Below are 22149 nucleotides of genomic sequence, written 5' to 3'. Positions count from 1 at the left end.
CACGGAATAGTTTGTCTTTATTCACTTTTGAGCTATCCGAAGATTGCATCGAATAATAAGCCCTTTTATAATGACTTCGAATTTAATTATTTTTACAATAGACGTGAAGGTAATATGGTAATACGCTTCTCTCGAATTTGATTATGATCATGATACACTAAACTTAGAATATGATAATATCCAACCTGTTAAATCCTTTACTTAGGTATTATTTATGTGTTAGCGACATCGACTATATGACACAAAGGTGTCACGCTTAGGTATTGATTACATGACGTCAGAGTATTGATCATATAGCACAAATCTATCAGTGATCTGTATCAGTTATTTAGTATCAAAAAGTCGATCATCTATTAACCATCGAATGTTAAGGTATTGATCATATAGTATTCCTATGATATCAAAATCAACATGTCAGCCCTGTCATTATTCTCACATTATAGATATTTAATGAGGAAGACTTGTTTAGTTTTGACATAAATGAGTTATTTAAAATTATATTTAGAGAATGACAAATTTCATGTTTTTAGTTCTCAGGGTCAAACCACTTGATCTGACATCAACATTTCACCGTCAATCAAAGAAGACTCATCTAGTTTTGACATGCACAAACGAGTCATTTAAAATCATACTTAGAGGATAATAATTTCAAATTTTTAATTTTTTGGGTCAAACCTGAGAATGATCTGACAGGAACATTTCCCTATCAAGAGAAAGAAGCAATAATACTATGATTATAATCTATGGATATCTTAAATTTTGATTCAAATATAGATTTAGTTTTACTCCATTTTGGCAAATTTTCAACGTGTCTCTAATGACAAATAAGAACATAAACTTTCAAACTAAAGGTAAAAGACATATATATTATTTCTCATAACTATCCCACCAAAGCCATTCATAAGCAATTTTGACAAGAATTGAAGGGAAAGAAACTCATTTTAATTGCAATTGCATGTATTTCAACTCTTCCTAAAGATCAGTAAGACTCTTCTGAAAGTCAATTACCATTGTCAGGATTAGATATAAGTTCAATCAGATTTCTAAAAAAATGTAATTGAACATATAACTAAATAAGTTGAATAAAGTGTTTTCCTATGCACTCAGGAAAAAGTGTTTTCCTATGCACTCAGGAAAAAGTGGAACAACAACAAGAAGGATAAGTTGTATTTTTTCATCAGATGATTCACCTTGAAACCAATAATAATATAAATCTAAAGCTAGTGTACAAGGAATGAAGAAGAAATCTTTCACACAAAGAAATATTCGATCACCAGTAATCCCCACAAGAACATGCTCCATCTTTGAAGCAATGAAACCGACTTGCATCCCTTAACACAATCTCCCGTGCGACAACCTTTGTTATATATTTGATCGCATTATGGCAATCCCCACAAACACGCAAGTTCTTGATAACCCGAATCCTTGATGCTGGTGTGGTACTTATGAGACCATAAGCAATGGCAAGTTTCTCGCTGTGATAATACAGTGTACGCTCCTTTTCTTCTTCTTGAAGATCTAAAAGCACGTAATCTGTATCAGGGATATAGCCCTCACCTTTAATCTTTCTTATCAAGTCTTCTAGCTCCTGATATATCGCAGTGGATTCGGGGTGTGATGTATCATCTACTACAAACAAATGCACCTTGTTCTTTATCTCGATCCAACTATACCCAGGATCTTTCTTGACGTTCCTGTTTGCCATTGTTTTTCTAGCTTTGTGTACATCTTCCCATCTATTTGCAGCAGCATATGTATTTGAAAGAAGAACATATGCAGAAGAATCAAGTGGTTCCAAACCCAAAAGCCTAGTTGCAATCCGCTGTCCAACTTCCATGTTTCCCCGAATCCTACAAGCACCGAGCAGTGCTCTATACATGGATGCCGATGGATCGTAAGGCATTGTCTCAATAATCTTTTCTGCCTCATGAAGCAAACCTGCACGACCAAGAGCATCAACGAGGCAAGAATAGTGCTCTACTTCAGGCTCAATGCAATAATCTATGCGCATAGTGTCGAAGTGGCTGTAAGCCTCAGAGACTAACCCTGAATGGCTACAAGCTGAGAGCACACCGACAAAGGTGATCTTGTCAGGTTGTACCCCCTGTGACATCATATTCTTGAAAACCTTCAGAGCTTCTTTTCCATATCCATGCTGGGCAAGTCCAAGAACTAGGGCATTCCAGGAGGCTGTATTTGTAACATTCATCCTCTTGAACAGACTATATGAATCTTCAATGTTTCCACATTTAGCATACATATCCAAGATTGAAGTCCCTACAAAGGGATCTGATGCACAACCAAATTTGATGGCATTTCCATGTATCTGCCTTCCCTGACCTAGTGCAGCCAAGCAGGAACAAGCCTTGATCAATGAGGCTAAAATAAATTCATCAGGCATGGCTCCTGACTGCCTCATTTGGAGGTATAGGTTAAGGGCATGCTCCTCGTCTCCAATCTCCACACATCCTGAGATCATTGCTGTCCAGGCAACATCATCTGGTTTAGAGATATTGCTAAAGATGGCAGATGCATCCTTAACGTTACCACATTTAATATACATGTCTAATATCCCACTACAGACACACAAGTCTGAATCATAACCAACTTTTATTGCATGTGAATGAACCTGCATCCCATTTTCGAAAGCAACTAATCCACTGCAAGCTTTTAGAACAGTTGCCAAAGTGAAATCATTTGGTCTTTCACCAGATCTTGTTATTGAACTGAAGAGATCTAAAGCCTTATTTGGGTAACCATTTATTACATAACCAGCAATTAATGCATTACACAAAGCCAGATCAAACCAAGCCATGCCACTAAAAAGGAGCTCGGCTTCCTCCATTTTCCCCTTCTTTGCATATGCATCAACTAATGCAGTCAATACAAAGATATCCATAAAAATACCTTGTTTTAGGGCAAAACAATGAACTTGTTCAAGCATGAGATAGGCTATGGTGATTCCTGAGCAAGCTCGTAGAGTGCTTGCCATTGTAAACTGATCAGGAAGCACTCCAAGCCGTAACATTTTGATGAAAAGTTCAACAGATTCTGCCTCCAAGGAGTTTTGTGCACAGTTAGATATCATTGTGTTCCATGAAACCAAATCGAACTCCTTCATATCCTCGAAGACATGCCTTGCATAAGCCAAGCTACCCATTTTGGCATACATGTTTATAAGACTATTTGATACAGAAACATCTGAACACAATCCTGCCTTAGTGACCATTGCATGAAGCTGTTTGCCTGCTTCAAAATACTCGCCGCTAGTAACTGCGCTCAGTGCAATCACAAATGTCACATTATCGTAACCAAAATTCAGCCTCTTCATCTCCAAAAAGCATTCCAGAGCTGCATCATAGTCTCCATTTCTGACGTGCTCAGACATTATCTTGTTCCAACTTTGGACATCAGCAAAATCATCCAAGAGACATGTTTTGATTCCATATGCCAGAACTTGCTCAAAAAGCTCCCCTGATTCTCCAATCATAAGAATGCAGCGGACGCTGGTTTCATCCAGATGGAGTGTTTCACTCCGGTGCAACTCAGAGAACATAAAGAATGCATCCTGGAGAAAACCCAATTGAGCATAACCTTTGATCATGATATTCCACAACACAACATCTCTTTCATCCATTCCATCAAAGATATGTTGAGCCTCTTGTAAAAACCCAAACTTTGAGTAAACATTCACCAAAGCACTAGACACCATAGCATCAGAGCCCAAACCAATCTTGATAGCAAAGGAATGGAGTGATTGTGACGTGGGAAATAGGTCAGCGGAAGCCGAGCACAGCTTAAGGAGGGGCGTGAAGGTGAGGCGGGTAGGAGCAACGGTGGGGCAGCGGAGAAGGAGGCGGAAGAGGTGGATTCCGTCGGCGGTGAGGCCATGGAGGGCGTAAGCAGATAGGAGGGAGTTCCAGGTTACGGTGTCCCGGTGGGGCATTTGATCGAACAGGCGGCGGGCGCAGGGAAGGGAGCCGCACTTGGAATACATGGTGAGGAGGTTGTTGGCGAGAAAGCGATCCTCGGCGGCACCGGACGTGATGATGACGGCATGGGTACGTCGACCGAGGCGCAGATGGCCGATGGCGATGGCGGAGCGGAGTGCAGGGAGCCATGTGGGGTGAGGTAGCGGTGCGGTGGAGAAGTGGGAGCAGGGAATGCGGAAGGGTGTGCTTGACCGTGCGGTGAGTTTGAGGAGAGTGTGGGTTCGGCATGAGTGCAAGGTAAAGTGCATTTGGCTGGTGAAGGGCTCATGGATTTGGTGGGTCGATATTGGGTGCTGCCACTCCTTTTGGCTTATATCAAATAATACAATTATTTTAATTCTTCTATGGAGTAAAAGAAATGGGCAATTAATTTACAATTTTAATTTTTTTAACTTAGAACATTATACTTTTCTCAGTATTTAAAGTACAATAAAAATGATTCCAATTTTTTTATTTATCATCTCTCCATTTAGTTTCGCGTCTAGTTGGGTGAAAACCAAAATTTAAGAAAATAGTAAAATTAATCAAAAGCTATAATCTAGAAGTATGAGATAACATCTTGTAAACTAATATTATCATTCATTATTTATTCTTAAAAATAAAGATTTCCATATTATAACATTATATTAATGAATAATTTCTATTACAACTAGTGAGTATTTATTTATCCATCATAGAATCAGTGGCTACTTGCAATGTGAAATCTCTAATTGTCATTATTCAAAATGTTCAATCCCAAAATAAATAATGATAATATAATTATCTAACATTTTTAAGTCTATTTAAATATTCTCCTACTTGCAAAGTGTAAATTATCATTTTTTTTGTTTTATTTCTCCTATCAATGGCAATATGAAGGATTCTCAGAACATGAATAACAAAACTAGTAATGATACTTATCGTTGGAAAAATATGCCTCAAATAATTTTTAATTGCCACAAATATTAGTAATATATATTTTATGTATCATTCATGACAGTGATTGGTTGCAATAAGTATATTATTATTATTATTGTTATTAAAGAAGCATCTTCATTTGAACTCACATCAATCTTTTGTTGCAGTCTGTTTATATTGCTTTCCACCTGTCCGATTGGTTCATGCTACCTATAATTGTGTTCGTTTACGTGCCTGTCACGCAAAAAGGAAAAGGAAGACTGATGGGTGATGCTATCAGGATAAAAAGACGGATGAGCCTCTTTCAGCAAGCGAGCACAACATTGACGAAAGCCGGCCTGTCGAAGCACTAGGCCGAATTGGTAATCCGAGTGGATAAGCACATTCCTGTATCCTATTAGGGAATGATGTAATTTCCCACGTCGAAAGGTTAATGGCGCCCTTAGTTTCCCTGTCTTATTCACCGGTGATCTCTCAACTAATGGAATCTGAAGAGTGATAGACTCTCACTTTTAGGATGTGGTTTGGCCTTCTTTCTCCGAATGGTACTATTGAAACTTTACTTCACCCTTTGCTACTCGCAAGATGGCATTCTTCACCTTTGATTGCAAGTGGCCGTCTATTGGACTCTAAAGAAAGATCACGATAAAAATGCACCCGATATTTGCTGTTCATGGAAAGGAAAAAGCTTCAACCTCAACTGGAGTTGATGGCCACAAAGCTTCCACCTCCACTCGACAAAGATAATGTTCGAGCACTACCTACAGTCCATTCTGCTCCTCGCAAATTATCGTCTTAAGAGAAATCAAAGAACTTAATAGCCGTGTTGGCTGATCTATTATAAGGTGGAAGGATCTCTAGCTAGAGAGTTGCAGAAGTGATCAGCTCCATGGGCACCTTCGTTGGACACTTCGTCCCCGGCCTGGCATTCACCTTCTTAGGCCTATGGCACACACACAGTACCATCCGATCCTACAAGCTCAAAGGACCCTCCAACTTCTCCTCCTCAACATGGTTTCCTTTTCCATCACCCATCTCCATCCTCCACCATTTGGAGCTCTACCTCCTCGTCTCCTTCTCCATACTCGCCGCCGTCCTACAACTACTTGGCTCGGATCTCCTTACCCTCTCTTTCAATCCCGTTGACTTCGAGCACGCCACCATGTTCCTCCACGTTGTCATCTACTCCGCGGTCGCCATTGCGGTCGACGTCTCCGCTTCGGAGACCCTCTCGGGGCTCGTCGGCGCGCTAGCTGCATCCGTCTTCGGTCAAGAGCTCTTCCTTCTCCACTTCCACTCCACCGACCACGTCGGGCTCGAAGGGCACTACCACTGGCTCCTCCAAGTCATCGTGGCCGTGTCGTTGCTGGCTACCATCGTCACTACCGGCGCTCCCAACAGCTTCGTAGCTGCAGTGCTCAGGTCGGTCTCCGTACTGTTCCAAGGGGTGTGGTTTATAGTCATGGGGTTCGCGCTATGGGTGCCGAGTCTCGCGCCGAAAGGGTGCCATGCCGTGGGCTCGGGAAGCACTGGGCATCGGCAAGGGGCCATCGCGTGTGGCACGGAGGAAGCCGGCGCGAGGGCGATGGCATTGGCTAACTTGCAGTATAGTTGGACGCTAGCAGGAATCTCTATCTTGACGGCATACTTATGCCTAAAGCCGAATATTAAGTGCATGGAGTACAGAAGGCTTCAATCACGAAGTTTGGACAACAGCCCGACCTCAGGAGATCCAAGCGAAGGCCTGAAACAAGTCCACGCATCAGTTTAGAGGATGGACTACAACGTGCGTCCACCTCGTCATCGTGGGTTGGATTTTGTCATCTATGTTGACCTGTAATTTTAGATGTTGAAAGTTTTAGCGTATTTATGACTTATAAGGGTTAGCTTATAGATTTGACATGTATAGAGAGTAGGCTGCAGGTTAGCTGAATACTCGCTGCAAACGCCATGGACACAATAAAATCTCCAAAGATGTCATTAAAATCTTGACCTATCTCAGGTGAAGGGCTTGTAGTTGATCACTATGGGAGGAAGTGTGGAGGAGATATAAAACGAAACCTCAATCAATTACAACACTAGCTCAAATCTTACTAATCTTTTTTTGAAGGATTAAATACATATCTACGTGTGTCTGTTCCTTCCTTTTATCTTGTTGATATATAATCCCATGTTTCTTGGATGATCTATCGGAGAGGCTGTATCAAAAACAAAATTTTCACTACCAAGAGGAAAATTAACTCGCAAAACTGCAGATCGGATAATTTCCATTTATTGATATACGTTAGCGGATAGCTACGTAATATTAGTTCTGGAAGCGTAGAGTGCATGAACTGCTCAGTTCCACATGAAGACTACGGGACTCTTCACTTGATGGACGCTGTTCTCCCAAATGATATACCCATACTCCGTTCCTTTATCAGTTTGATCGACCACGATGCTCTTGAACTCCACCTTGTAGCTTCTCAGTTTGTTCTCATCGTCAAAGGCCAAGATCTGCGGCTCTACCGTCACCTCTACCTTATCCGGTCTCGGATTCACCACGCGCGCCGTGTACGTCTCCGGCTGCTTCGACACCTTCGTTAGAGTCCTCTTCAGCATCCCTGCTTTGGTCTCGTTGTCAAAAATCACCACGAAAGACGGATAGTTGAGGCCGCCTGCCCCTCCCTCGAGGTTCGAGCACGTGAAGATGCCAGGGACGAACTGCGATATCTGCCCCTTGGTGTAGTTCATGGTGCACATCAGGTCGACGTAGTCCTGGACGCTGGTGTCGTATACCAGCCCTGGGTCCCTGGCCATTGGAAAATGGACTAAGCCGGCGCCGATCTCGAACGGCGTGGCGACTCCCAAGCTCTGGTCGACCGTGGGCCGATAGTAGTTGTCGAGGGTGACGGCCGTCGTCATGATCGCCGATCGAATCATGGCCGGCGTCCACGTCGGGTGGGCCTCACGGAGCAATGCAGCGATGCCAGCCACGTGAGGGCACGCCATGGACGTTCCCGAGATTATGTTGAAGGCCTCCCTCCTTGGGTCGTCGGCCAACCGTGTCAGAGAGCTCTCTGTAGGCCACGCCGCGATGATGTTGACCCCCGGTGCGAGGATATCGGGCTTGAGGATTTTCGGTTGGATATAGCTTGGGCCTCTGGATGAGAAACCAGCCACAATCGGAGCTCTGTTTTCGCCGATGATCGTTTCATGACCGAATGCAAACCCGGCCACTGGATTTGCTGCCGAGGTGATATAAGACAGGATCTTCTTTCCGTCGATGTACCCGACCGTGAGAGCCGGCAACGTGAAGCTCTTAACAATGATGACTTGGCCTTGCTCTTCACCGGTGATCGAGATCATGCCCGCTCCGCCGGCAGCCTCGACGTAGAATCCAGTGGCAACAGAAGCTTCAGTGCACACCACTATCTTCCCCATGATAACGTCGGGCAGCAGGATATCTTCTGTGCAGAATCCGACGTACAAAAGAGGGAACATATTAGTGCCTTCGGCCATTTCGGGGTAGAGGGACTCGCCCACATACACCTCGCCATTGCCCAGGGTGACGCGAGCAGGGAACTTGCGGTCGATAGTACCCGCGCCCACCGTCGTTATCCACGGCGACGTGTTCGTGACCGTGGATTCTGTGGGACCGTTGTTGCCGGCCGAGCAGGCGACGAATATGCCATTCCTTACCGCGGCGAACGCCCCAATGGAGATCGGATCGTCATAGTACGGAGCATCATTGTTGCTGCCGATGGAGAGGGAAAGGATGTCTACACCGTCTTTAATCGCCATCTCCATAGCAGCGAGGATATCCGCACTGCTGCAGGATCCATAACCCCAGCATGCTTTGTACATGGCGATCCTCGCCCTTGATGCCATGCCACGGGCCTTGCCGTTGGCGAAACCGAAGAGGTTCGCTCCGGGCACCTCAGAGCCGGCTGCGGTGGATGCCGTATGCGTCCCGTGCCCATTGGCGTCCCTCGGAGACAGGAACTCGGAGGCTTCATCAATCAGGATTCCTTCAGCCACAATTCCAGCTTTGAAGAACCTTGCACCGACCAGCTTGTTGTTGCAGTTGGTAGCGTCGAAACGAGTCCCGTTCTCGCATGTGCCCATCCATTTGGATCCAATGGGAAGGAGATCGGAATCGTCGAAGCTAAGGCTTTCCGGCCAAATGCCAGAATCAACGAGGCCAATGACGACATCTTGGCCGGAGTTGGATTCTCTTACTGGAGGCCGAACGCCGGAATCGCTAGAGGTGACGCCGAGGAAGTCCGGCGACCTCGTACTTTGGAGCTCCAGGATTCTGTTCTTATAGACACCGATGACTCCTTGAATTCTCGATATTCTTTTGGCTTCCAAGGGAGTCAGAGTGGTGGCAAAGCCATGAAGTACAATGTTGTAGGTGTACAAGAAGGGGCGTTGACTAGTTTCGGTCAACGCGGCAGCCACCGTGGAGTTGCCGGCGAGAGACTGGAGGAGGGAAGAGTACCATTGTTCTTGTGTGGCAAAGTGAGACGGCCTGCTGAAGTTGCTAGTATGGATGATATAGAGAGCAGGTCTGATCAACGTGGGTGGAGCAGGGTGGTCGGCGACCTCTGTCAGCTCCGACGGTGGGTCGGTGACGGTGGTCGCTACCTCGGGTGGTGAGGCTGCTATCTGCAGCTTGGGTGACGAGGTTGAAGTAGCATTGGTTGGACACAATGGAGCCTCAAGAAGCAGAAGAAACAAAAGTAGACACGAATACAAGGTGACAGGAAGAGTTGAGGAAGGCATCGGCACAGTGAAGTTGTAAGGTCGAAAGACTCTGCTTTGGACGACGATGGTCGAGAGTGTGAGAGGGTACTTATAAAGCATACGAGTCATTGAGAGATCAGAGTGAAACGCATGCAATGCAGAGAAGAGATGCTAAAGGAACAAAGAACACCATTTGGAGTGCGTCAGTTCTGCATGAAGGGACATCATTCAGCTTCAAGCTTTTCAGTTGGTGGCTGGAATTGGTTCATTGGAGCACTCGGGGCATTAAACTTCGTCAGGGCAAGCTACTGTATTTGAGTGAGACAAGGAAGCTTTGGTGACAAGAAGCCAAATGGAATTTAAAGTATGCGTCTGTATACATACACAAACTTCGGGAATTCTGAGCAAATTTCAATACCTCTGCCAGTGACCACTGATTGATCCAAATTGGATGTTCCTGTAATGGTCCTTTTAGCTGTATGGGCTACTCTGGCAAGAGTAGGAACCTCACTATTACTGACAGGGATCAAACTGTACTGTTCAAACAGCTCACACTGATTCCCAGTAATCCTAACATGTATATGAAGCCAATCGTACACATATAGCAATGTGTTTGTTGCACCTGAACACGAGGCCTGTCGGTTCTACAGAAATTTCTGAGAAGATTCGCACAGCAGCTCATATGTCTTTGGCTGAAAACATGCTCTGTCCAAGAACACAACAGAACAGAAGAAGAAGAAGCTTCAGTTGTCAAAAGTTCTATTTTTCTTGTCGACAAGCTGAGCCTGTTGTTTCCTGGTTTGTATACAAAGCCAAACAAACAGCCTAAGAATGGGTTTAGAGCATTGTACAATACTGATCGGGGATGAATCGAAGAAACATGATATAGAATCATTGATAAGGCAATGAGATGCTGCAATAAATTGAGTCTTGCATCCGTAACATACAAAATTTACCACACAGCACGAGGATGATCAGACTTTTACAGCTTGAATTATATATCCATACATGTATTCTTAGGCTTGATTTGAGTTTGAAGAGAACTACTTGTACATATATAGATATCATAAGCTAAGCTCGAACCTTTATGATTTGTCATTTCAATAGCATAGAATAAATCAAAATTGATTAGTTCCACATCCAAATGAGTAAGATCAAAATTGACTTATGATAATATAATAAATATATTATTATAAATTTCAGCTTAAGTATATTGATCATTCATTTGAACTAAATATAATTGATATGTCAATTAACTCATTAGGTTGAGTTATGACATTTGATATCATAGTCGATCTAGTATTAGAATATAATTAAGATTTTAAGTAGAAAATAATTATCGATGTAGTCGATATTAGAATATAGTCGATGTAATCGAGAGGACTCGAAGAGTTATATATGACCATTTTATGCTATTTAATTTTGATATAATAACAATGCTCTAAATATTTTTGGGAAGATTAGCATTCCATTCTATTTTTTTTTTATTTATGCACTTTGTTGCTTGTGATATCATGTTGTCCATTAAGTACTAAACAATCCAATGATGTATATGAGTTTTTTTTTTAAATTTTCATGTAAGAATATTTTTTCAGCAATTTTTCTTATATCTTAGATATTTCTCGATATTCCTCTTTTGCATTTTCCCAAAAAAATTTTGCTTATTTTTTTTTTATCAATTTTAAATTGTTACAGTATTTTTATTTGGCTCATTTACAATGTTTTTAATAGTACTTGTAGTATTTTTATTAAGGTACTGAAAATATTATAAAATATCATCATATTATGTCTCTTTAGTTGTCTTGTAAACCATTACAATATCAAATTTTTATACTTATAATTTATTTGGTTGAGATTAGAAGTCTATTTAAATCATTTTCAGCCTTTTTAAGTAAATTTTATTGTGTTTTTTTATCATGATGGTCAAAATACTGTAACAAACTAATTTTTTTATTTGGGTAATGTTATTCGTAAATTATGATAAATTCATATTTGAATCCTAGTATAATATATCAAATGATTTATAATGTATCATAATTTCATTTGATTCATTTATAGTATTTTTAAGTTGGCTTTATATTATTTTTATTGCGATGATCAAAATATTAGAATAAGTCAAAAACACCGCCAAAACACTATATAAAAAGAAAAATAATTGAGGGATAATTTGAATATTTTTTAAATTAGAGATACTATTTGAAAAAAAAATTAAAAAAGAAAGTATCAATTAGAAAACACATAATAAAATGAATATTTTCTAGAAAAATTATCCGTATTTCATCAATTTAACTTTTTATATTGAATATCAAATTAATAATAATATATATAAGATATATAAATATATGATATATGTTATTTACTGATAATATTATTTTAATTAAAGAAAGTCAAACAAAAGTAATTTAGTCAATGATGCAAAGATCGAATCTCAGCTAGATGTTGAAAGTTCCATGCTCACCCTTAAAAAGAAAAAAAGATAATTTAAACTATAATAAAACTTAAAAATTAAAAGTTTTAGATTAAGACCCAAGTGGAATTAATGAATACATGCTCTAATAATAAATACTAAGAGAAAAAAAATTAAGGATGTAATCAAGATTGGATAGTCATTAACGTCAACTATGTTTTATTTTTTTGACTGTTGAAAAAATGTATAACTGAAATAAGAAATCTAAATAAATATGCAAGAAACTACTAGGAAAGATGGAAAACAATTAAGTTGACTTTTGATAGAAGAGAAAAAAAATCACTAAAATGATATAAACATGTGATGAACATTAATAGCGCCAAGAAGGAAGAAATAAAAAAAAAAGATTATACTAAAACAATAATTTCTTTATTTAAATGAAAATTCTCTTGTAAAGAGCTCAACGGCGACATTACCATCGGATATCGGGTTCGGATCTCGTCCGCGTCCGTGCGATGAGATTACTATAGAAAACCGAGTCCACTGTTACCAGTATAAACCCCACTCTCTGGATTTTGGTCCGACAGCCCGGAGCGCAGTGTAGGAGAAAGGAGGAGGAAGGGCTACGGCGACCCGTCCACCGACGCGACTCCGATGGCGGACGCGAGCGCTCTCATGGAGATCGATGAAGACGCGCCGGACTCCTCGCGGCCCAACAAGGGTAAAATCGCCCTCGCCTCCGACCCTAAATCCGTCCCTTGGGTCGAGAAGTACCGCCCCCAATCTCTTGCCGACGTTGCCGCTCACCGCGACATCATTGACACTAGTATTCACCTCGTCTCGCCCTTTGTTCGCTTCTTCTTCTTTTTCTTTTTCGATTTATCTTTTCTTATTCAAACTTCGATCTTCTCGAGGGTAGTCGACCGCCTGACGAGCGAAAACAGGTTGCCTCATTTGCTTCTTTATGGGCCGCCCGGGACGGGAAAGACGTCGACGATCTTGGCCGTCGCGCGGAAACTTTACGGAATGCAGTATAAAAATATGATTTTGGAGCTCAATGCCTCCGATGATAGGGGCATCGATGTTGTTCGGCAGCAGATTCAGGATTTTGCCAGTGCACGAAGCCTTTCCTTCGGGTAGAAAGATATTGAATTCTTTCTTAGTTAATTCGTGGTTTTAGTCAGATATTATTCAATAGGTCAATTATTAGTTTATGTTTCCCATATCATATAGACTGCCTGTCTAACTGTTGTTCTTGCTTCGTTTTTTCCCCCCCTTAAATTAGTGTTCTTCATATTAAATGTGCTGCTGTTGTTCTTGTCTTATTGATTTATTTAATTTTTTTCCCCTTCTTAGTGACAATATGACATAGTGGCCCAGTTACCTGGGAGCTAAATGGATCCTTTATTTTCATTGAACTTTGTCTAGAACAACGTTCCTAGTTAAATCAAGAGCAGTCACATATCTAAGTATTTTTTGAGAAGTTTTGTTTTATCTTCCTCATCTCTCTTCACCACTAATCTTAGTCAACTCATTTCATCTAACACAACATCTATAGCTCTTTTTGAATATGTCCCTACCATTTTAAGTGGGTTCCAAAATCAGGCTACACCTAGTTGTTTGTGAATGACAACATTTTATATTCAGTCTTTTCCTGTAAGTTTGCACATCCACCTCATTATTCTTATCTCGACTGCACTAATATTAGTTACATTATTTCTTAACTGCTCGACATTGTCATCTGGATTACACTAACTTCAATCACCCACTTTTACTCTTATTAGTAGTGCCTTTATTTGTTTCTTATTCCTGTTGGATAATACATCCAAGATGTTTAAAACCTTTACTTTGTCCATTGGTCTTAGTTATACCTTTAAATATTTGTTTTTATTTCTAAAATTGTATTTCATATATTATATATTATTCCTACTTAGTCTAAAACTTCCAATTTTCAATGTTTGTCTTCACACAACAAGTTTAAACTGAAATTCTATCAATAAAAAAAAAATCATCAACGAATGACATGTCATGGAGGTCTGTATTGTATTGTATACAACTGTTAAATCAATTGGTAATCGGTGTTTAAAGATAGAAGCTTAAAGTTGATTCTTGATGTAACTATAAGGCCATAGGAAACTTGTTATACAATTTGATGCAGGCTTAGGCGCTTAGCGTAGTTATTACTGTCTCTATTATTGTTTATTTAATATAACTGTTGGATGTTTCTTTCTATTGTAAACCCACCATAATATATCTCTATGAACTTGATAGGTTTTTCTGTCAAATTAAGACATATGCAAATATCTTTCTTCTCTCTATATTTTTATATCGATAATCTTAACAAATAAATAACATTTGTGGTTGATCCTCTGAACATAAAACAAAATGATTCTGAGAATACTTGTCTTTCATCTCTTTATTCAATCTTCCTTTCTCAAAGTTTTATTTTGTGGCTCACTAGCTTAAATCCTTACAATAGTACAATTTTGATGACCACTTTTGTTCTAATATATAGGTAGCAAACAGATTCTATCAAACTCATAAAGCATATTTTTAATTTTTAAAATTTCATTAAATAAAGTTAAACTGACTAAACTATTTCTTGGTCTCCTAAACTCTTTGAAATCTCAATACAGATAACATCAAGTTTGATGCCTTTTCTGTTTTCCTCATCTTTAGCTTCCTTTACCTTATTTACTTCAAATTGATGAAAAAATTCTAAAGTTATCAATGTTCTATATTTCTAAAGCTAATTTCTCTATAGTATGATCATTCAATAATTTATAATAACAGTTACTTCATCTTTTCTTAATTTTTTACATTTGTAGAAAGCACCTTGATCTTTATTCTTTATGTGTAATTTTGCTCTTCTTTAGCATTGACAATTCAATAAACAACTTTTTCTCTTCCTTAGTACATGACTTACTGCAAAACCATCAAAAGCATTGTATTTTTTGGCCATACTTGTATTTTTGCCTCCTTTTGAGTTGCTATACATGTTCTAAAATTCTTCTCATTTTTTACAAATTTGCTAATTTTGGAGTATGATGTTTTCATTTTGATTTCTTTTGAGTCCCTCATGCCATCACCAATTCTCTTTTGAAGTTACATTGCTAACCTTATACTCCTCAAAATCTCTTGTAGTATGTTACTAATTTAGTTGCTAGAACGTCCACATAGTATTAGTATTACTTTTGTGCGAGTTCCATATTTCTTCTTTTCTCAACTAGACTCTAAAAATTCTTGGATTGTGATCCTTAAAAATTTTTGTAATCTAGATCTAGAAAAAAATACTATTTTGTATGTTCTATTTCCTATAACATACATTTAATGCCGTCAACTTATGTTGATTAGTTAAAACTCTATCTAGTGTACCTTTAAACTCTTATATGCAATCCTATCTACCTCTCAAATAAGTAAAAGAAAGTTATAATTATATCATCTGATCTTCTGGAAATGCATATGGTCATTTCTTTTTGTTAAGCCAGTATTAAATATTATCAGATCAGATGATGTAACAAAATATAAAATCATACCATCTGCTTCATTCTTCTCCTTGTATATGTAATCCCCACACACTCATGTTAAAATTTTTCATTCTTATATGACATATCAAGTCCTCTCAATGCTAAGTTTCTAATAATGCCAGTATTTGTCTAATGATATTATCTAAATTTTCATAGTTTCTCTTTTTTTTTTTTACTTACATGCTATTCATAATGGAGACAATTCAGACTATTTTGTGTAACTTGCTAATTGGTAAAGTGTGCAGTATTTTTGGGGATATGTGACATTTGGCTGGTTGATCATGCAGATTATTTTTTATTGTTTAATTATATGTACTTTGATACTTTGAGGAGTAAATTATGTAGGTGTTTCTTCACTAATTCTATCAGATAAAAATGCAGCTTGGTGTATGAGTCTCCTGCTAATATGGGGTCCTACCATTATAAGCAGAGAGGTTATATCTGTGACGAACCTTGGTAACCCAAGTCACAAATGGATAACCATACTATTATTACCAAGACTTGCCCTCTTTACTAATCCTAGCAGGTACAGGTTATTAAATTACTTTAGCGGAGGGCAAACCAGGAAGGTGTTTCTTCACTAATCCTATCAGATAAAAATGCAGCTTGGTGTATGAGTCTCCTGCTAATGTGGGGTCCTACCATTATAAGCAGAGAGGTTATATCTGTGACGAACCTTGGTAACCCAAGTCACAAATGGATAACCATACTATTATTACCAAGACTTGCCCTCTTTACTAATCCTAGCAGGTACAGGTTATTAAATTACTTTAGCGGAGAGCAAACCAGGAAGGTGTTTCTTCACTAATCCTATCAGATAAAAATGCAGCTTGGTGTATGAGTCTCCTGCTAATGTGGGGTCCTACCATTATAAGCAGAGAGGTTATATCTGTGACGAACCTTGGTAACCCAAGTCACAAATGGATAACCATACTATTATTACCAAGACTTGCCCTCTTTACTAATCCTAGCAGGTACAGGTTATTAAATTACTTTAGTGGAGAGCAAACCAGGAAGTTGTGCTAAAAATATATATTGCATGATGACCTTACAAAAATTAAAACTGAGGTCCACGGGGACATTATTTACAGTGAAGATTTTACTAAGATCTTAATTAATGAATTTCTTTTGATATACATGGCATATCTTGGTCTTTTTGTAAGTAGTAGGTTGCTATGATTTTATAATGAAAGTCTATTAGTAGCCTTTTTTTAAGAAAACATGGTCATGCTATACAGAATGTTTACTTAACTGGTTTAGTTAGAAGGGAATTTTATTGTTGCAATAAAAATAGATACCAATTAAAAGTACAATAGGACAAAGAACAGTGGATGAGAATCTTTTGTTTTAATGAGCTTTTGACAACTGTGGGCCTCATCTGTTAGGTCTTGCCACTTGATTTAACTCTTCTAATGAGCATGTGGCAGTTGTGGGCCCCATCTGGTAGATCTTAGTTTCTGGAATTACCAGGAATGATGCATGCAACATGTACCTAAATAAATAGAAGCAGAAGACAAGTGTATGGGTTGTGTCATCTAATTATCTATTATTTGCTAATAGCCAGTCAACCTTTTCCACTTCTCTGCAGACCAAAGTCTACTGTAAAATTGGTCTTACTGGATGAAGCAGATGCCATGACCAAGGATGCGCAGTTTGCATTGCGGAGAGGTTTGTCTCTGAAGTTTTTTTTATTTTGTTGTCTTAATTCTACAAATACTTACTGCCTTTATTTTTGTGATTTTTCTCTGCATGAAGTGATTGAGAAACATACAAAGAGCACCAGATTTGCTCTTATCTGTAACCATGTGAACAAGATCATTCCTGCATTGCAGTCAAGGTGCACACGGTTTCGTTTTGCTCCACTTGATTCAAGCAACATTAGAGAACGGACGGAACATGTGATAAAAGCAGAAGGGTGAGGTTTCCTGTTTATTTTGATTTACACAAAATTTGATCAATTGTATTCTCCAAGGTGTTGGCAGCGTTGCATCTCATTTTCTTAAAATTGATCTTTTGTTTCATATTTTGGTTGCTGACCATCTATTGTCAGCATAATCTACATTATCTAATGATTGCTGGTGCCCACCTTGTTTCTACATTTAATATTTTTGAACGAATCTAGCTTTTTGCCATTAATGTGGTGGTGTATAAATGGATTTTGTCTTGCAAATAAGTTGATAGCTGATGCATAGACTGAATTTAACATGTTGGTTTTCAATTAACACACTTGTTTACTTGTTTAGGTTGATGCAGTTGCCTAAATTTTCCTTATTTGTCATCTTCCTTTGAATTGATGGCATTTGCATTATTATATCAACTTATTCAGTTTGTGAGGCTTTGATATCTAATACTTATCAGTAATTAAAGTAGTTATTTGTCATTATGCATAATTTACATTGAACATCAGATATTCTCAGGAGTCAGGACAGACCTGAATCAACCTGTGTGCATCCTCTTACTACATAATGGATCTAGTGGAGATGCTGTGAGACAGTTCCCACTTAATCCAGTGCTTTGCCTATTCTTTATTTTGTGATTATTGGATTCACTATTTTGCCTTTATTTGCTTCATTATTAGATCTGAACCAGTGCTTCTGTGCCTGTAGGCTGCATGTTATTGGACCCAGAGGAGAGGCTATGTGATAGATTTTACTGGATCCAGTGTTTTGTCTTCTTTGCTTTTACTCATACTGACTCGTGGGTGTTTGCTGCACCTACATATTATCATTACTGGTCTGTAATATCATATGCCATTGAAGAAGCTGCCACATCTATATGTTTGCCAAAGCCTAATCTAGAGTCCTTTATACTGATGATTTTTAAAGACCTTCCCAAAGGCCTGCGATGGTAGAAGCCTTATGCCATAGGCCATTTACAATGATTCTTTTCACCTTTGCAACTGCAACACATTCAATGTTGGTGGTCTACAACATTTTTTGTCGCCAAGGAAGCTTGGGACCCCTTGGTTGCAGACGTGGATGCAACACTTAGCTGCAATTATTCTTTTTTTTTAAAAGTAATTGCGAGTGGTTCTTTTTCGACAATAGAATGGTGCATATCTTCAACATCTTCCATATTAGTGTAAATCAAGGGCTTTAATTTCGTCTAGACCTGTCTATATCTACTGGTCCAGGCATGAATTGAGACATGGACAACAACATTTTGGGTGGTTGGGTCCTTTTTAAACCAACAACTAATCTATTTTTTGATTTTTTAAGACAACAATGGGGCATTTAGGGTTTGTGGGTGGCCCCCAACCCCATCACAGCCTCTGTCGCCATCTCTGCTGCACTATTCATTGTCCACCGACCATCGCCTGCCCACTATCTGCTGCTGCCAGACTGATATGACTTCTCTTACTCCTTTTTCTTTCTTTTTCTTTCATCATCTTCTTCTTCTTCTTCTATTTTTCTTCTTCTCTCAACCAAAACCAGCAAAATGATACTGCAATACATGCCAGCACATTGTCAGTGCGCCAGCATGAACACTGGTACCAGTCTGGACATTGACAGGTATGTAGCCAGTGCCTGAAACTACATTCCTTTGTGTAAGTCATTTTTAGGTGTTTCATCTTTTGTTGTTCTTAATTTTGTGTAAATATAAGAACATAAATCTGGCAGTTGAATCTTCACAGAAATTTGCTATCATCTAGATAACATTAGCTATGCAGCATGCCAAATTAATTCAATCCTTGGTTAGTATCATACACCTTGGTTATTTTGTTTAATGAAATTGCATCCTCTGGATCTGTGCGTGAATAAACTTTGGGTATGTCAGGTTTCGCTTGCAACAGTATAGAGCCAATGTTTGGGGGTCAAACCAATCTCAATTAGAATTGGATCAATCTAAAATTAGGTCCAGGAGCTTAAAAGACATCATCTTCGAAATTAGAGAAAAAGTTGGGTTTTGTAATGTACTCTTTTCTCTTTAATTCAATAACTTTAATCTTTAGAGGATGGTTCATTCATATGCAGTGTACTGCATTTATTGCAAAATATTTGTGTAATTGAATTGCCTAATTATTCTTGATTCACTATTAGTAACTTTTCATGACATATACTTGAAAATATCATTACATTTATATACAAGTGTGTGCCAATATACTCATATGTGACATACAACAACTTTAAAAGCTATGGCTGATCAGAAAATTGGTAATTTATTATTTCTCATTCTAGGCTTGATGTGACTGAGAGTGGCTTGACAGCATTGGTGAGACTGAGCAGTGGCGACATGAGAAAGGCTCTGAATATTTTGCAGGTTAATCTAACTGGAGTTTTCTATATTTATTTTTCACTGGCATCGACAATTGTTCTCATCTTGGTTGGATAAGATATCTTGTGATGCAGAATTTTGGTGTTTCTCGTGTATAACCTTTATAAAATATTTTCTCATACATGACTTTAGGTATATATATTATCTATCAGGTATATACTAGTCCAACCAGGATTGAATAATTGTACATATACCTGGGTATGACACGATCATCTTCTTAATTATTTTCCGGTCATAAGACATGTCAGTATGCCATCTGGTATGTTGGTACCGTACCAATCCAATTGTCTGTAGAAACTGGTATCAGATGGTATTGAAATTCTTGATCGAAATCCAATAAGAAAATAATTTAGGGGAAAAATTCAAAGCTGCATGTTCCTCTGATTAGTTTTATTGCAAACATATTCCTCGGATTGTTCTCTTAGTTGGTATTGTACTTTATGGAAATAATGTGCTAAATTGTTTTATCCTGTCCTAACTGAAAGTTTTTTTTTTTAATTTTTGTCTAGCAATCAATCGGACTTGACTGTTACATTTTCTGCAAAATGTCAATACCTTATTTCTGCTCAGTTTACTTCTGCTGTGTTGATAATGTTGCCTATCTTCTGTTGTGTGTACAGTCAACACATATGGCTTCTCCACATGTGACTGATGAAGCTGTTTATCTGTGCACTGGAAATCCAATGCCAAAAGACATTGAGCAGATTGCCTATTGGCTACTTAATGAGTCTTTTACAGCTGCTTTTAGATGTATCCTTCAAATGCATTTGAAATCTTTTTCTGCATATCACTAAAATGTGAGCTGTTGGTTTCCATTTATAATTTTTTATTTAACTTGATTAGATATTTCTGATGTCAAAATGAGGAAAGGACTGGCCTTGATAGATATTGTGAGGGAGATTACAATGTAAGTAATTGGAAACCTAGTTTTGCTAGCTAGTATCTTTTTGCAGCCTCCGATGCTAATTTCTTGAAGTGTACCTACAGGTTTGTTTTCAAGATCAAAATGCCATCCGATATTCGAGTTAAGCTAATCAATGATTTGGCAGATATAGAGTACGTTATTCACTTAAGTGCCTGCCAAGGCCTTGGCTGGTCATCTTTGGACTGCTTCATATTTTATTATGCTTAAATATCTAAGAGAATTCTTGAAGCATAGCTGCTAGTCATAGCTGGGATTCTCTACTGCTATGTATTCTATTATGCCTAAGTTTGTGATATGAAATCTTGAAGCATAGTGATGCTAATAGCAGTTGGGATTCATCTTTAGAAACTTATATTCTGAAACGGGTTTATGTGTTGATTTGGCCCAAGAGCATAACAATTTTAGAAGGGATCCCGTTATAGCCAATATTAGGTGGGGCACAGCAAGATTGTGCAATGTTGTTAATTTTGATGAGTGTTGAACAAGGGTGATGTAGTGCATATCTAGATTTGAATATGAATAGTTTTGAGAGAATAATATGGCACCATTGAGTTATAACAACAATAAGCTGTAAATGTCCCAATTGTTTCCGGTAGGTTCCTCATGTAACTAAAACAGCATCGTAAGTCCTTTGGTTTATTTATTTGTTCCGAAATGCTCTTTATGCCTGCTGCTTGCAGCCTTAGTCACTTTCTTTGAGAGGCAACTAAGTGCCCTACAGGTGGATCCAAAAGGGCTCCATGTTGCCTTTTCAATCACCATAAAAGGAGTGAGGCAGGTAAGGCACAGAAAAAATGTATTATTTTCTTTGGTTACTAAAATGACTTTGTCCACTGTGATGTTGTAAAATATGTTCTTTGTATTCACAGCTTTAATTGGTCTAGCTTATTGAATTTGTTTCCGAGCAATGCATGGCTTTCTCGTCTATTGAATTTACATGGCGAACTTCTGGTTTGCTCTTACCACGACTTTGGCTTTGGTTGAATCGCAGATACAGATTGTGCTTTGCATGCAACGACAAGTTACAGCTTGGCTCACTCATCTCTACTTTCACAAATGCTCGATGTGCCCTGGTTGCTGCTGCAAAGTAAGGTCATGTCTCGAGCCTGCTTATTTCCTCAACCGCACGTTTGCCTCACTTCGGTGTCAGGTTATGCGATCAGCTGTACACGTTTATGGGGCTTTTTGTACTATGGTTGACCATACTTATATGTGATACCAGACTGATGCTGTAGTTTCTAGGATTTGGTTTTCCTTGTCACATGAGAATCTTGTCTAATGAGTGTGTAATCCCTTTTAATGGGTTGATTAGATCCATGGCTCTATTATTTCTCATGCTGGCAAGGAAATTTGTTGGTTGTTTTGGATAAACAAGTTGACGTGGACTGGCTGACAGAA

At 38.8% G+C, this 22149-nt stretch overlaps 4 protein-coding genes across 4 annotated transcripts; 2 read left to right on the top strand and 2 right to left on the bottom strand.

The window, feature by feature from the left end:
* Positions 1-1140: 1140 nt before the first annotated feature.
* Positions 1141-4269, bottom strand: LOC103991484 (pentatricopeptide repeat-containing protein At4g33170). Its single transcript, XM_009410963.3, has one exon. The coding sequence runs from the start codon at positions 4238-4240 to the stop codon at positions 1271-1273; it is 2970 nt and encodes a 989-aa protein (XP_009409238.2). The 5' UTR covers positions 4241-4269; the 3' UTR covers positions 1141-1270.
* Positions 4270-5658: 1389 nt separating this feature from the next.
* On the top strand, positions 5659-6782 carry LOC135642685 (uncharacterized). Its single transcript, XM_065159030.1, has one exon. The coding sequence runs from the start codon at positions 5779-5781 to the stop codon at positions 6658-6660; it is 882 nt and encodes a 293-aa protein (XP_065015102.1). The 5' UTR covers positions 5659-5778; the 3' UTR covers positions 6661-6782.
* Positions 6783-7226: 444 nt separating this feature from the next.
* On the bottom strand, positions 7227-9656 carry LOC135643781 (subtilisin-like protease SBT1.7). The gene has a single exon (XM_065161134.1). The coding sequence runs from the start codon at positions 9654-9656 to the stop codon at positions 7227-7229; it is 2430 nt and encodes an 809-aa protein (XP_065017206.1).
* Positions 9657-12577: 2921 nt separating this feature from the next.
* On the top strand, positions 12578-22086 carry LOC103991482 (replication factor C subunit 3). The gene is made up of 9 exons (XM_009410961.3): positions 12578-12850; positions 12944-13160; positions 17140-17219; positions 17307-17466; positions 19730-19811; positions 20447-20576; positions 20670-20733; positions 20814-20882; positions 21743-22086. The coding sequence occupies exons 1-9, from the start codon at positions 12679-12681 to the stop codon at positions 21840-21842; spliced, it is 1074 nt and encodes a 357-aa protein (XP_009409236.2). The 5' UTR covers positions 12578-12678; the 3' UTR covers positions 21843-22086.
* The last annotated feature ends 63 nt before the right edge of the window (positions 22087-22149 follow it).

The sequence above is a fragment of the Musa acuminata genome, chromosome BXJ3-7 (genome assembly GCF_036884655.1).
Source record: "Musa acuminata AAA Group cultivar baxijiao chromosome BXJ3-7, Cavendish_Baxijiao_AAA, whole genome shotgun sequence".
Lineage (NCBI taxonomy): Eukaryota > Viridiplantae > Streptophyta > Magnoliopsida > Zingiberales > Musaceae > Musa > Musa acuminata.
Note: the sequence above shows the minus strand (reverse complement) of the source record. Positions and strands in the feature narration are given on the sequence as shown.